Genomic DNA, 15,684 nt, shown 5'->3' with positions numbered 1-15,684 from the left:
TCTCGCTGAGATGTCCTTGGAGCTGTGCACATCGACACGTTGTTCGCTACCAATACAGCATATTCTTAAATTTTCTTTTTATTCAAAGGAACTTATATGGCGAGTTTTAAACAAGCAGTATTTACCTACTTCTTGTGTCCAATACATGATCACACATTGCATCTAGTTGATCACCTAGTAACTACATATGTTGATACAGGATTGCATGCTACTTGACCACAAGATTTAACATTGTGTAATACATCGCTTTTAACTAGAAAAATAAAAGAAATAAAAAGAAACAATAAAGGGAAAGGTAAAATCTAAACATAGAGAAAAAAGAAAGAAAAGTTAGATTAAACAAGAAAGGTCAGAGAGAGAGAGAGAGAGAGAGATGAATTTTGGAACTTATAAGAGATTATAGGATTAAATGGTGTCACTAACATTTTCTTCATTTAGCTTTAAGTGTCTTTTATCAAGGACCCAGGGCATGTATTTGGTGTAGCTTATCAATAATAACTACCAAAATTTATTATATCAAAATTAGCAAGCGATTGTAATAGACACTCACCTTATATTAATATTTTTATTCAAAAGAAAAATAATGTAATTTAATGACTAAAATCAAATAAGGTTCTATTAAAATATAAGTGTAGTTTTTAAAATTAACATTCTATGACTGTATTTTTATAGTAAGTTAAATCTGATTTACTATAATAATCAAAGGAAAATTTCAACAGCATATTTCAAATGAAATTCTTAATCAGTATTATAATCTTATTTAATTTGAGTATTCTACAATGTCTCAGTTATTCAAGTCGAGCTAATAAAAGATGTTTCAATTATGACCCACGAAGACGAGTCTCAATGAGTTTTTTATATCGTTCTATAGATTATGTCCTCTTACAATGGAAAAATTCACCTTATGATCACGTTTATGAAACACAAAAGAATAACAATGAAATTATCATGATAGTACACGGATGGAGAGCTAATAATATACATTTTACTCAACAGGATATAGTTCAATCTTTCAGATTCATTATTAACAACTGTATACTAGCTTATGGTATAGGTGGTAAGGTTCTTTTCTTAGATGGTTCTATTTATGTATCTATAAAACTATTAGCAAGAGATGGACTTTAATATCTTATATAACTAGACCTAACTAGTTTTTATTTCTGGTCCATGTGGTTTAGGGCACATTCATTATAATTTTCCTAGAGAGAGAAATTAAGCGTTTTCTTTAGTGATTTTCATAGGATTTTGAGTGCAACGTTGCATTGATTTCCTTGGGATCAAAATCTTGTAATTACTATGATTAAGTATATATCATAAAAAGCTTAGATCTAGATATCTTATGTTTAACTTTAACTTTAGCTATATCAAATGCCATTGCATACTGAGATATTTAATTTCAAACCTATGTCAATTAGCACCTCATCGCAGTAGAGGACTAGCAACCCAACTCCTGGCTTTGGCAGCCATAGTAACAGCCATGTAATAGCGAATGGCTGCCTAGGCCAACCTGCTAGTGCAACAGTTGTGTTTATATTTTTTTGCATTTAACCTTATAGGCTGGATTGATTTCATGTTTTCATTTTTGACATGGTTTTCATACTAAATATTGAGTACTTGAAGCTGCACTAACTCAGCTCCAGTTCCAAAATTAAACTTTTACCAACTTTCAAAGCAAAGTATCACATTTTTTTGTTTTTGGAAATTAAATGATATCTATTATGCATGCTAGCAAGAAGCAAAAATTAAGCATTGCCATAGCAATATTTAATGTATTGTTTATTAACAATGTAACAATAATAATTCGCATGTGGAAGAAGGTGGCCATAACCATTTGGGATGGGCTGTGGTTATGGCCATTAAAATTGCCACTATAGTTATGAACTAATAAAATACAAAAACTTAAGTGTAAAAAAATTATATAAATTAGATAAAATTTTACAAAATTGATTGTCAATTTAGTTATTTGCTTTTATATATAAAAACACATGGAAAAGAAAAAGGAAAGAAAAATTAACAATGTGAGGGCCAAGTGTACGACTACGATGTCGTATACTAATATTAGCGTAGTGGATTTTGGTAGCGGTCGGATTGGTTTCAATCCGGACCACTCGCTCCTGTATATAAGCTAGGGTTTTTGGGCTAATTGATATGCACATTTTTGTATTCCCTTTCCATATTCCATGCAGAGTTGAGGGGCACCTTTTGATTGTCCCTGGGGAGTGCTTGGATTTGGGATTTCGGTTTAGATCTAGCTTTTGCATCATCTAGATCTAGCTTTTTGGGATTTCGGTTTAAATCTAGCTTTTGCATCGTCTAGATCTAGCTTTTTGGGATTTCGGTTTAGATCTAGCTTTTGCATCATCTAGATCTAGCTTTTTCCATTTCCTTTCTTTTTTTCTTTCCTTTCAGGATTTTGGTTTCGATCTAGCTTTTTGCATTGTCTAGATCTACCATTTCTTTCCAGTTTTTTTGTCATTTCTCTTCTTTTGCTTTTTCTTTTTCGTTCATCTTCATGGCCGATCCGCAATCTCCTCCTTTGACTCTAGAGCAGCAGTTAGTTCAATTGCTTGATGCTATGCGCTTGCAATTGAACAACCAAACTCAGTTGTGTAAGCTCCTGAGTTTAGACTTCTTAGCCGCAGCTCTCCCGAGAGCCCCGCTCTCTTGACACCCTACCCCTTGGGTCGAGCCCAGCGGGAACAAACTGGACCAGCTAGATGTCAATCAACATGTGGTGTGATTCCCTTAGCCAACCAACAGAGTCGGACCCGAGACCTCTCTGATACCAAATGTAAGCTCCTGAGTTTAGACTTCCCGGGAGGTCACCCAGCCCAGTACTATTCAAACCCAAGGACGCTTAACTCCAAATATCCCAAGACCCTTAACCGATTGGAAAAGGCGGTGCACTCTTATTCATGGGCCCTTTCCCTCTATATTTGAACCCTAACGGATCGTCTCTCGAGTTGTTCCCTTTGGTTGCTTACAAGTTGATGGCGGCGTTCACGGCACGTGGTACAACTCCTCCTGCTCTTGGTGCCAATCCTCGCGTTCGACCGGAGTTCTTTCGCGGGAATCCTGGGGATGATGTGTACCATTGGTTCGATCACTTTACGGTGATTGCCACATATCATTCTTGGGATGATGCTCGACAATTGCGTGAGTTTCCCACGTGTCTCCAAGGGACGGCGTTGCAGTGGTACAATGGTTTGAGCGCAGCTACTCGTGGGGATTGGAGTGTTCTCCCGGACGTCTTCAAACGCGCCTTCGGACATGCCGATGATTGTGATGATGCTTTCCAACAATTGCATCGTCTTCGCCAAGGGCCATCAGAGTTGGTGATGCAATTTGGCGTTCGTTTCCGAAGTCTTTTGCTTCGTGCGGAGCCAAATATGTCGGAGCGGATCAAGCTAGGAATGTTGTGGCCAGCACTTCGTCAAGATCTTGTTGGACTTGTGCATGCACTTGCTCCTGCCACCCTTGACGATGCTCTTCGCTTGGCACAACGTTATGAGACGTCGCCTCTTCCACTTCTCGCTGCACGTCCTTCCGCTCCACTTCCTATGGGTGATGGTCCTGTTCCAATGGAGGTTGATGCTGCTGCTACTCGAGTCCAAGGACACGCGCGAGGACGTGGTCATAGCCGTGATGTTCGCTGCTGGGCGTGTGATGAAGTTGGTCATACTTATCGGCGTTGCCGTCATTTTCCGGATTGGAGACCTCCATTTCCTGGGTGGAGACCTTGGTGTCAGCAACGTCCCCTGGGTGCTGCTGCAGTGGAAGGTCTGGACACCGAGATGCATCCGGGAAACGAGGAGTCGCGCGAGTAACGGAGGGACCTTGCGCGAATAAATCAGTGACCCCTCTATCTTTCTTTTGGGAGTATCATCAAGGGGTTCACTCGGCACCAGTTCATCCAGTGTTTACTTTCCAAGCTCGTTTTTATAACAAGAAGTCTCCTATTATTCTCTCCGTGTTGGTTGATACAGGTTCGAGTTTATCTTCTATTGCTCGACCTGTTGCCACACGTTGTCGTCTACACTTGCGTCGTGCGGCAGAACCAGTTTTCATTCTTTATGGCAATGGCCGTACACATGCATGTGCACGGGATGAGGTGGACCTGGTTGTGCGTGTGGGCGATCTCGAGCTTGAGTTGCAATCGTTGCGGGTGGTGCCGAGTCAAGCTTTTGACCTCATTCTTGGTATGGATTGGTTGCAGCGCAATCATGCCAAGTGTGACTTTGAGGCTTCTCCCCCTTGTCTCATACTTCCTTATGTTTCATCCATTCCTCTCACTTCCATACCTCTTCGTCCCTCTACTTTTACCTTTGCTTCCATTACTTTTGTTTCCCCACTCTTTCCTTCTGTGTTTCCATCTTGTTCTGCTTTTCCCTTTTCCGATCCCTCCGACGATCTTTCTGTTATAGCAGTTGACCGGCTCATGAAGGAGTATTCTGATCTCTTTGAATTTGACCTATCATCTGGGGCCAAGATTGCCACACGTCATCCAATTCCAACCGGGGATGCTCGTCCAATCAAGGTTCCTGTTCGTCGTTGGTCACCTAAGGAGATCAAAATTTTACGAGCAAACGTCAAGGACATGCTGGAAAAGGGTGTTATTCGGAAGTCACGGAGTCCTTGGGCATGTGAACCTCATCTTGTGACGAAGCCTGATGGGAGTATTCGTTTCTGCATCGACTATCATCCGTTAAACGAAGTGACGATCCCAGATGTGTATTCTCTTCCTCACACTGCTGATCTCTTGGATCGTCTGGGGCGGAGTCGTTGGTTCACCAAGCTAGATCTTGCTTCTGGGTATTGGCAAGTACCGATGGCCGAAGAAGATATTCCTAAGACTGCTTTTCGTACACCATTTGGTTTGTACGAGTTCTTGGTGATGCCGTTTGGTTTGAACAATGCTCTAGCAACTTTCCAACGGATGATGGACGAGGTTCTTTGCGATATGCCGGAGGTGACTGCTGACTTCATTGATGATGTCTTGATCCACTCGGAGGGGACGTGGGAGGAGCACGTTCGTGATATTTGTAAAGTGTTGGATTGGCTACGCGACGTTGGTTTAAAGCTGAAGCGGTCGAAGTGCATGTTTGGGTCCAAGGACACAACTTATCTTGGGTACCGTATTTCTCGTGAGGGTTTGCAAGTTGATCCTGACAAACTTGTGGCTGTTCTAAAGTTCCCTACTCCGAAGTGTGTGAATGATGTCTAGCGCTTTTTGGGTAAGGTGTAGTATCTTGGTCGTTTTGTGGATCATCTTTCCGATCGCACTACACCATTGCGAGCGTTGCTGAAGTCATCAACGTCATCTTTCATCTGGTCTCCGGATTATGAGTGGGCGTTCGTGGATCTCAAGGAGCTATTGACGACTCCTCCGGTTTTGGCATATCCTGACTACACTCGACCTTTTATTTTGCGCGTGGATGCTTCTGACATTGGTCTTTGTTGATGCAAGAGAGCTCGAGTGTGCCTAGTCAGCGCCATCCCATTGCATACATAAGCCGTACATTACAACCAGCGGAGATGAACTACTCCACGACGGAGAAGGAGTGTTTAGCAGTAGTCTGGGGTTTCGAGAAACTTCATGCATATCTACATGGTTCTCGAACGTTACTTGAAGGTGACCATGCTGCTGTTACTTCATTATTGAAGCGGAAGAACCTGGTTGGTCGTACGGCTCGATGGGCTTTGAAGCTTCAGATATATGATTTTGATGTTGTTCATCGCCCAGGGAGTTCTATGGCTGATACTGATGCCCTTTCTCGAGCTCCTCTTCCTTCTCCACTCACTTCTCATCATTCTGACGAACCTGTTGTTCCAGCATCTGTGGATTTTCTAGATGAGGATTCTGTGCCGTCGGCGGTTGCTGTCCTTGACGTTCAGTGTCCACAGGGTGCAGAGCAAGATCTGCCTTCTCTTGAGGAGGTTCGCGAGGCTCAAAGGATTGAGCCGTGGATTCGAAGGCTTCGAGATGGGTTTGAGAATCCTGCATCACTTGCTGATGACTTGCCTTTCCGGCATTTACATTCTCAATATCGCCTTGAAGATGGCCTTCTTTATTTTGTGGGGACGGATCCTGATGATCATTTACGACTGGTGGTACCTTCGGTGTTTATTCCGCGGTTTCTCCATGCCTACCATGATTCTCCTGTTCTAGGTGGGCATATGGGACACCGTCGTGTCACCGAGAAGCTGCGTAGGTCTTTCTATTGGCCGGAGATGCGACGTGATATTATTCGGTATGTGCGTAGTTGCGTTTGGTGCCAAGCTCGTAATACTCCCCCTTGTGCTGCGGAAGGACGGTTGGAGTCAATTGCAATTTCCCGTCCGTTTGAGTTGGTGGCGTTTGATCTTATAGGACCTTTTCCACGATCGACTGCTGGCAATGAGTATGTTATTATTGCTTATGACTACTTGACTCGTTGGGTGGAAGTTGGTGCTCTTGCTAGCGCCTCTGCAACTGCTGTTGGATACTTCCTCCTCAATCGAGTGGTGTTCCAGCATTCTTGTCCAGAGCGGATTCTTTCGGATAATGGTCCTACATTTATGGCTGAGGTATTTCATGTTTTGACATCTCGGTTGGGGATACGCCACACTTTTACGAGTGCTTATCATCCACAATCAGACGGTCTGGTGGAACGGCTCGTTCGGACATTCAAAGGGATGATTTCGAAGTATGTGAACTTCCAGCATTCGGATTGGGATGGTTATTTGCCGTCTCTTCGATATGCCTATGTCACAGGGGTGCAAAGTTCTATTGGTGCTTCACCATATAAACTTCTATATGGTCATGATCCAATATTACCAACAGAGTTGGGTTTACCTTCGCGATTGCCACGAGCTCCTGATGCTAGGTCATGGGATCAGTATTTGACAAGCATTCTTCCACTTGTCCGAGCAGAGTCTGCCGAACACTTAGGCCGCGTACAAGTGGGACAACAACGGCGCTACAACTCCCATCATCATCCACCTGCGGAGTACAAAGTGAATGATTTGGTGTTAGTTCGTTTTCCCCATCTTACGGTACGTGGTTTATCTAAGGGGCTCCTTGCGCAGTGGAAAGGACCGTATCGGGTGTTGCGGCAAGTTGGACCGCAAGTTTATGAGGTTCGGCATGACGTTCAGCAAACCGATCCTCCGGAGATTATGCATGTGCAGCGGTTAAAACGCTTCATACAAAGGGATCAGGAGCAGTTAATACCGTCTACAGATCCGCCGATGCCTCCTCCTGACGTTCCTCCAGATCCCAGGCCATCTACAAGAGAACCCTGACGGCCTTCCATTATTTCGAGAGGAGGGGATGATATGAGGGCCAAGTGTACGGCTACGATGTCGTATACTAATATTAGCGTAGTGGATTTTGGTAGCGGTCGGATTGGTTTCAATCCGGACCACTCGCTCCTGTATATAAGCTAGGGTTTTTGGGCTAATTGATATGCACATTTCTGTATTCCCTTTCCATATTCCATGCACTCACAACAAGTATTAAAATAATAGAAATCTAGGTAAATGCTTTATTTCGTTAAAGTAGGACTTTTCATTATCCCACTTATGGTGTGTGGCCACATGCCATTTTTATAACAACAATAAAAAATTGAAGTTTTAACTTTATAATTTATAAATTAAAAACTTTTCATATGATTTTGTGTTATAATATTGTGAAATATAAAAAAATAAATTAAAAAACTGATAGAAATATTAATAAATATTAATTAAGTACTAAGAAATGGCATGTGGACACATGCTAATTAATGTCCCACTTTACTGAATAAGTCCCACTTTAACGAAATAAAGCATGTAAAGCAAAAGGGAAAAAAGTTAGATTGAAGAAAACAAGAAAAATCTTTTTCTATGAAGGTGTAAACTTTTAGATAAATGTCATTATAGATCTCAAAATTTTTAAGGATGATGGAAAAAATTCATCATGTGGATATTCAGTTATCAATAAAAAACTTTTCAATAACAAAGCCCTATTCTTGGCATAAGGATTGATATTTGTGTAATATCATTCAAAACCAATAGGACTTTGGCATGAAATCCTTTTCCTTTTACACCATAACAATTGCATTAACAAATTGCATGCTATAGCTTGTGATTAGGTTGGGTGGAAGAGAGGATTTGACAAAGTGTCCTTGTTAAAGGATTAGAGTGTGTTTGTGTCTTTTGTTTTAGTCTAAATAATATTAATTAGTAGAGGATTAGCAATAATTCAGCTCAGTCCGACAGGAGCAGAGACGCTAGAACCAACACACATGTAAACTCTTAAGAAGCCTGGCCAGCGTTTCTCCATACAGCAAGACGTTCTGGCCACACTGCTGAAGGTAGTGCTTAGCTTTGCTTGCTGCTTTGATCACATTCGAGCCACGTTTGACTGCTTGGAGAGCTTGGCCTAGGAGACCCTGCCATTGCAACTCACGGGAATTCAGCTGGTTGTTCTCTTGGTGAACGCGATATGCTTTGCCTCGATTGCGATATCTCGAGCTTCTGGTACGTGTTCTTGTATCTTCTTATGGCACTCCATTGGATGGAACTTGAAGTCGATTCGTGCTGTGGAGCTGGTCCTTTCACACGAATGAGTCTTGCGCTGATTCGTACACAGACGTCTCAGTACCAGAAATTTCTGTGTCCAAATCTGATAACTTACATTTTTTCTCGACTGCAAGGCCGCCTACTTGATCATGTAAACTTTTGGCATTTCTGTGCCCAAATCCGACAACTTGTTTGCAGGCAACACTGTCCTCTGACACCAAGATTTAGTTGGTAAATCTAAACAGGTCAACACAACACGAAAAGAGAGTACCTTGTTTCCTTACCTTCTTGTCAAGTCAAAATTTGCTAGATTGAAGGTTCTTTTCTTCAGATTCTCCGGGATCATAACGTGACAAGAAAGGCTATTGCAGTATCTATCAGTATCTCGGTGTAGCCATGTTGAAAAGATGGTTTTTTAGGACTGTTGGCACGGAGACCAGAGGCTGGCCGCAGTTCAACGCCCCATCTACCACCCAGATTTAGTCAATTCAAGTCAAAACGTTTTTATAGTTTCTTGTTTAGAAAGAGACTTAGTGCTTTACGTCTTGGTTGAAAAATGTTTGGCAAGATATTTCTATCGAGATACTGATTGTTCCTCTGTAGCTTATCTTGTCACGACATGATTGCACGTTGGAAGGTCTCTCTGCATTGCATTCGAAGAAGCTATGGTGAGTTTTCTATCATTCCCCCTGTCTTTCTGAGTGGCAGCTCGAAATATGTCTCATCAAACAACGCAGGAAATGGAGAGCAATGCACAAACCCACCTGTATGCTCAAAACGGAACTCTGGATTTCAAGGGCCAGCCCGCTCTGAAGAAGAAAACTGGAAAATGGGCCGGAGCGATCCCTATGATCTGTAAAGTTTCTCCAACGCTTTGCAAAGCTTTCAGTGTCTTGACTTTGCGAGTGTGTTGCAGTCATCCAAGTAGCTGCGACGGTCATCTTCTTCGGCATAATCTCCAACCTGCTGACATACTTGACGGGTGTTATGCATCGAGATGTTTCTCAATCCGCAAGTGACGCTAACAATTTGCAAGGCACTTACTTTCTCTCCTCAGTTCTTGGGGCTTTTCTCTCCGACACATATTGGGGCCGCTACAGGACGCTGCTGTACTCTTTCGTGCTCTACGGCGTGGTGAGTACTTCAAATTCTATCTGCAAAACTAGCTTTACCAACACCAATCCAAAAAAAAAAAACAAAAACTGAAAAACTTGCCAGGGATTGACATGCCTCACCATCTCCGCATCCCTCAAGAACTTGCGGCCTCCAAGCTGCCCGGCTCAAAGCCCCACATGCCAGCAAGCATCGCCCGGACAGAATGCTTTCCTCTTCCTCTCGCTCTATGCAATAGCCTTCGCAGGTGGAAGCGCTACCACCTCATTCGTGTCCTTCGGAGCCGACCAGTTTGACGAGTCTGACAACGTCGAGCGGCTGCAAAAGTTCTCCTTTTTCAACTTCATCGTCTGGGGCATCCACATCGGAGGCTTGGTATCCGTCACCATGCTCGTCTACATTGAAGATCACGTCGGTTTCTCGTGGGGATTCGGCCTTCTCGGCATTATCCTTGCGGTATCCATAGCTCTCTTCCTCATCCAGACCCCAAGATACCGGTACCGTAGGCCCGAAGGAAGCCCCCTTACGAAAATGGTGCAAGTCATAGTGGCAGCTTTCCGCAAGCGTAACGTCGTCGCACCATCCCTGGAGCTCCACGAAGAACAGTCGATTGCCAAAGGCAAAAGACACATTCCACACACCAACCAGTTCCGGTGAGTGACTGTAGCTCTCGACTTTTCCCTGTTCTTAGCTTCGTTCGTCCAGGTTTCTTGACAAGGCAACGCTGAAGCTCGATACCGACATGGAGATGGAGTCTTCCACGACGAAAACCAGCCCCTGGAAGCTTTCCACCGTGACCCGAGTCGAGGAAGTCAAGCTCGTCATACGAATGCTCCCAATCTGGCTGGCAACGCTCTGGTTTAGCATTGCTCCATCTCAGTCCGGCACCTTCTTCCTCCGCCAAGGAATGGCTATGGACAACCGGCTTGGAAGCACCACCTTTAAAATCCCGCCAGCGTCAATGCTTCTCTTCAGCAACCTCACCGTGGTCCTCTTCCTCCCACTCTACGACCGTATCATCGTCCCAACCATAAGAAAGTTCTCCGGGAACGAGCGCGGCATCACCTTGCTCCAGAGAAGCGGGCTGGGAATCTTCATCGCCGCCATCGGCCTGGGCATCGCAGCGCTGATGGAAATCAAGAGAAAAGCCTGGATGAATCCCACCACCAGCGTCACGATCTTCTGGCTGGTGCCGCAGTACGTGGTGCTGGGCATAGCGGAGGGCCTCACAAACTCAAGCCTGCTGGAATTCTTCCACGAGCAATCGCCCGACACCTTCCACAGCCTGGGCACGTCCCTGGCGCTCGCGAATCTGGGCGTGGGGAGCTTCTTGAGCAGCGTCCTCGTTACCTGCGTCAATCGCGGGGCGCCGTCGTGGCTCCAGAACGATGTGAATGCCGGGCATCTGGAGCGCTACTACTGGCTGATCGCGGGGCTGAGCCTCGTGAATCTGGGGATCTATGTGCCGGTCGCGCGCTGGTACTCGTACAAGAGCCCTGATCCCTACGCCGAGACATTCTAAGAACCCTAAACTGCCGGTCATCCTAATTTCTTTTTACCTTTAAATCTCTTACGTAGAATTGTTTTTCTCTCACAGATAACTGTACAAATAGAATGGAGAGTAAATCATTTTAATATAATTTTAATAGTGGTTTTAATTTTAATTTAACATTATATTTAACCTAAATCATTTTTAATTACGTGCATTCTTTTAAATTTCCTTAAGCAAACCTGATAGTAAATATGTTTAGAATATACAAAGATATTCTAGGATATTCTACCATCTAACGGTTATTATTTATTTAGATTAATTTTGTAATTATAATTTATAAACATATTTATCATTTATAAACTTTCCAAAACACTTTTTTGTATATTCTAGTTTATTCTACCATCTAATAGTTAATATTCAATAGTATATTCTAGTGTATTCTAACATCTAATAGTTGATATTCAATAAGATTAATCTTCTGTTTATAAATTATAGATATGTTTATAATTATAAACTTCCATTTTATCAATTAGAATAATAAATAGAAATAACACTACTATTAAGCAAACCAAATATTAATGCATGCAATGGGCATCAAATTATTTATTTTCATATATAGCTAAAATCATTATAAAATAATAAGTAAATTTTTATATAAATTTATTAAATAACATTTACTATATATATATATATTTAAATTTTTTACTTTATAACAAAATTTTCAAGATTCTTCAATACTTATATATTTCGAATAGAGTAAAGCTGAAAACTTTATTTCAATGTCGAAATATTCATAATATTATTTTAAACAATTTTTATTTTTGCTAAAAGAACTGTGTTCTTATAATTTAGAATAAAATTGATTGTAAATTTTCATTGAAAGTATCATGAGTTATATCACCATTAAATATTATTTTATTATATTGTACAAAAGAAAATATGAGTAACAATGTTAAGTTCAGTATTGATAGTTTATAGTATTTGTGAAAAAATTAAATGTTAACAATAAAAGAGAATTCAATAGTTTTAATTATGCACAAAATAATAACTAAATAGACATAGATTTTATTAACATATATTTGGAAATAGGATTAAAAAAAATAATTTGTATTTTAACAAATAAAATATAACTCGTGAAAGTGCGAAATCAAGAACGATATAACATATGAATGAAAAACTGAATAATAATGCCACCAACAGTGAATTTATTTTATTTGATTGTTTTCATGTTATTTTTTTATACTTTTTTATTTATTCCTTCTTTTTTGGTGGTCAGTATGCATTTTCATTAACAACCACAAATATTTTTATGGTACTTTTAGCATTTTTGCTAATCACCTTGGGTACTTTGACAGCTTGAGGGGCCGAAGTTATTTGAATAACCTTGGGCAAATAATTTATTTTTAAGTTTTTATTAATTTTTTCTAATAATTATTTTAATTTATTTAAATATATATAAATTATAGATTTAAAGTTATATTATTTAATTGCATTATAAAAGTTCTAAGTAATAAAATTTCATAAAACATATATACTGTTTTTGTAATGTTAAATATGTTTTTAGAAAAAATTGAAATATAGGGTAATAAATCATTTGAATATTATTTATATAACATATTATTTTTATATTAGTACTTTAATTATTATTATAACTTTTTATTTTTCATTAACTCTAACTCACTAGTGATAGAAGTGATGTGAAAAAAATATTTTTACACAAGAAATAAAGATGATCTTTGCACATAATTTGAAAGCATATAGCAAATTGCATCTATTATATTAAGATATATTGTAATCTTTTCTCATTTTTAAAAAGTCTTCTATCATTTAATTGAAATTAAAAATAATTCATTACTTATTAAATATTTTTAAAGTACTTTAATTTATTTAAATCATATTTTTTGTACATCTGAGTTCAGCATCTATTCAAAATTAAAGTTAATTCTAAAAACTATGATTGAATAAAAGTATATAATTATAATTTAATATATATATATATATTTTAACTTTATATAGCATGGCTTAAGCCCGAGCTAATCCTTTTCCTGAAGTTACAGATTCATTTTGCCAACTTCCTTTACTTTCATTGTTCCATCAACTAGAGGCTGCTCACCTTGGAGACTGGATGCGGCTATGAGGCAAGCTCAACACTCACTCCTCCAGATTTTCAAGGACCACCAGGGACTTTCCTCTTCCCACCCATTTTATAATCCTGCTAGCAAATCCTCCACACCAAAAATCACCAAGAACTAGCACGGGCAGTGCAGTGATAAACTACACCACACCACCAACATCATGCGACAATCGTTGCAATGAATGCCAACATGAAGAAATTAATCTTCGTACAAACAGCTAAAGTTCTCCGGAAACTTTCAAGTACTACAGCGAGAGGAGAAATTTCTTTCTTTTCTTTCTCTCTTCTCTCATACATCCTCGCGTGGAGGTGGTGGCAGCGCCGCTGGAGTGGCAGACATCTCCTCCTCGTTCTCGCCAGACAAGTCCTCGAGCGACCGTCCATTTGTCTCTGGAACAAAGAACGTAAACAGGAGCCCCAGAGCGTTGCATCCTCCCAGCATCAGGAGCGCCGTCCGGATCCCCAGTCCAGTCGGGTAGCCATGCTCCTGCTGCCCTTCGTGTTGGTTCTGCGACAAGTAGAGGAACCCGAAAGCTCCAACGATGGCCCCGGCCTTTCCAGCCGCTGCCGAGATCCCGTGACAAGTCGATCGCAGCCGGGCCGGGAAGAGCTCCGCGGGGACGATGAAAGTGGTGGAGTTGGGCCCAAAGTTTGCGAAGAAGAAGGTGAGCGAGTAGAGCACGATGAACGTCATGTGGTGGCCGCCGCAGAAGCTGTCACCGCACTTGTCCCCGCGGAGCTTGTAGTAGGGGATGGCGAGCGCGAACATGAACACGGTCATCATGAAGAAGCCCATGACTTGGATGGTGAAGCGTCCAATCTTGTCGATGAGAGCCACCGTGAACCAGTACCCGGGAACCGTGGAGCACAGCGCGATCAGTGTCTGTGCTCGCGAGATCCTGTAGACTTCCTCCATCGCGCTCATACTTCCAGGCCCCGGGAGCCATCCCACCGCGGTGAAAACGTCCTTTTGGAAGAGGTTCTGGCTGTAGAAGGCGACGTCTAGGAAGAACCATGTAGTCGTGGTGCCCAGGAGCTGGAGGCCGTGTCGCCTCGCAAACGCTTTCGTAAAGAGACCAAACTTTAGCTTCTGCATCGGGGACTCATGCTTGACAGGTTCCGTGGCCACCTCCATCTCGAGAACTTTGCTCATATCTTGCGTGGCCTGCTTGAGATTCCCTGCCACGAGAGCCGTGTAGCGAGCGGTCTCGGGCATCTTCATCCGCCAGTAGAACGTAAGCGCCGCCGGGATGGCTCCGAGCATGAAGATGAGCCTCCACGCAAAGTCCGCCTCGGTTGGAGTGGATGCTATCTGATTCTCGTTGAAAGATGGCGCCGGATAAGCATGGTTGAACGCCGCGGAGATCACCAGCGACACTATCCCGCCGGCCAGGATTCCAAATCCTTGCATGGCAAACACCGCCGCGATGAATGCCCCGCGCGTCTTGGTGTTGGCATACTCGGACATGATCGTGGCCGAGAGAGGATAGTCGCCACCGATGCCGAATCCAAGCCAGAACCGGAAGAAGCACAGCGTTGTCATCACCGACTTGGCAGTGTGGCCGAAGGAGAGCCCCGAGGCGATCGAGCAGATGACCATGAGCATGAGCGTCATCCCATAGACTTTCTTTCGTCCCAGCTTGTCACCGAGCCAGCCGAAGAAGAGCTGGCCGGACAGAGTCCCGCAAAAGGCCACACCGTTGACGGCCGCCGCTACGTTTGCTGGGAGTGCTCCGGGCTTTCCAGTGGTTGAATCGTAGTAGTAGATCCTTCCCAGGAGCTTGGTCACGGTGGAGATGCAAAAGAGATCGTAAGCATCCGTGAAGAAGCCCATACCCGCGATGAGAATGGCGGTGAAGTGGTACCACTGCGTCTTGGCCTTGTCCAAGGCGGACAGCACCTCGAGCGCCATCGCTGTGCTCGCGAAAGAATTGCCCCCTTCCTGCAAACAGTGTGACAAAGATTGAGAGAGAGGTGTGATGAAAGCAAAGATCTTCCCAGGTATAGTGGAGGAAAAAAAAAAGTCCAGGAAAGACCTTTTCACTCCAAGAATCAGGGATTGCAAGCACAGGTCTGGAAGAGGAATGCCAAGAGATTGGAGATGGAATGCGAGAGATTGGAAATAAAATGCCGGCAAGAGAATCGAGAATGAGGATGGAAATCGATAGCAATGGAAGGAAACGCGATCGAGAATGGTAGAGCACGAAAATCTGCGCAGATTACCTACTGGCGATTCGATGCCGCGATGCGCACGTTCGTGGTCGTCGTCTTCTGGGATTTTCAAAGCCCTAGCCTCATGCAAGGAAGAAGGTCAATTTATTCGCAAACTGGATTCGCATATCCAGATATTTGACTATTCTCTGAGTGCCACGCGGCAAGATCTTGCACTTCTATATTACGTACG

General features: G+C 42.5%; 2 protein-coding genes across 4 annotated transcripts; one reads left to right on the top strand and one right to left on the bottom strand.

Moving 5' to 3' along the window:
- The first annotated feature begins 8,948 nt into the window (after window positions 1-8,948).
- LOC9661144 (protein NRT1/ PTR FAMILY 8.3) lies at window positions 8,949-11,312 on the top strand. Of its 2 annotated transcripts, XM_024659821.1 has the most exons (5): window positions 8,949-9,209; window positions 9,279-9,396; window positions 9,458-9,675; window positions 9,760-10,307; window positions 10,360-11,312. In XM_024659821.1, the coding sequence occupies exons 1-5, from the start codon at window positions 9,207-9,209 to the stop codon at window positions 11,174-11,176; spliced, it is 1,704 nt and encodes a 567-aa protein (XP_024515589.1). In that variant the 5' UTR covers window positions 8,949-9,206; the 3' UTR covers window positions 11,177-11,312. The 2 variants fall into 2 exon arrangements, with proteins under 2 accessions (XP_024515589.1, XP_002962955.2); XM_002962909.2 differs by lacking the exon at window positions 8,949-9,209 and having other exon boundaries at window positions 9,217-9,396.
- A 2,127-nt stretch (window positions 11,313-13,439) lies between these two features.
- LOC9661143 (inorganic phosphate transporter 1-1) lies at window positions 13,440-15,551 on the bottom strand. Of its 2 annotated transcripts, none has more exons than XM_002962499.2 (2): window positions 15,504-15,551; window positions 13,440-15,222 (listed from the first exon to the last, which is right to left on the bottom strand). In XM_002962499.2, exon 2 carries the CDS (start codon window positions 15,190-15,192, stop codon window positions 13,570-13,572), a length of 1,623 nt encoding a protein of 540 aa, XP_002962545.1. In that variant the 5' UTR covers window positions 15,193-15,222; window positions 15,504-15,551; the 3' UTR covers window positions 13,440-13,569. The 2 variants fall into 2 exon arrangements, with proteins under 2 accessions (XP_002962545.1, XP_024515603.1); XM_024659835.1 differs by having other exon boundaries at window positions 15,508-15,551.
- Between the last annotated feature and the right edge of the window lie 133 nt (window positions 15,552-15,684).

The sequence above is a fragment of the Selaginella moellendorffii genome, unplaced genomic scaffold (genome assembly GCF_000143415.4).
Source record: "Selaginella moellendorffii unplaced genomic scaffold, v1.0 SELMOscaffold_2, whole genome shotgun sequence".
Classification (NCBI taxonomy): domain Eukaryota; kingdom Viridiplantae; phylum Streptophyta; class Lycopodiopsida; order Selaginellales; family Selaginellaceae; genus Selaginella; species Selaginella moellendorffii.
Note: the sequence above shows the minus strand (reverse complement) of the source record. Positions and strands in the feature narration are given on the sequence as shown.

Coding starts and splice junctions, on each gene's coding strand:
- LOC9661144 (XM_002962909.2), top strand. CDS start 9,258: ATGTCTCATCAAACAACGCAGGAAATGGAGAGCAATGCACAAACCCAC. Junction 9,676..9,759: donor CTTTCGTGCTCTACGGCGTG/GTGAGTACTTCA, acceptor AAAACTTGCCAG/GGATTGACATGCCTCACCAT. Junction 10,308..10,359: donor CCACACACCAACCAGTTCCG/GTGAGTGACTGT, acceptor TCGTTCGTCCAG/GTTTCTTGACAAGGCAACGC.
- LOC9661143 (XM_002962499.2), bottom strand. CDS start 15,192: ATGGCGCTCGAGGTGCTGTCCGCCTTGGACAAGGCCAAGACGCAGTGG.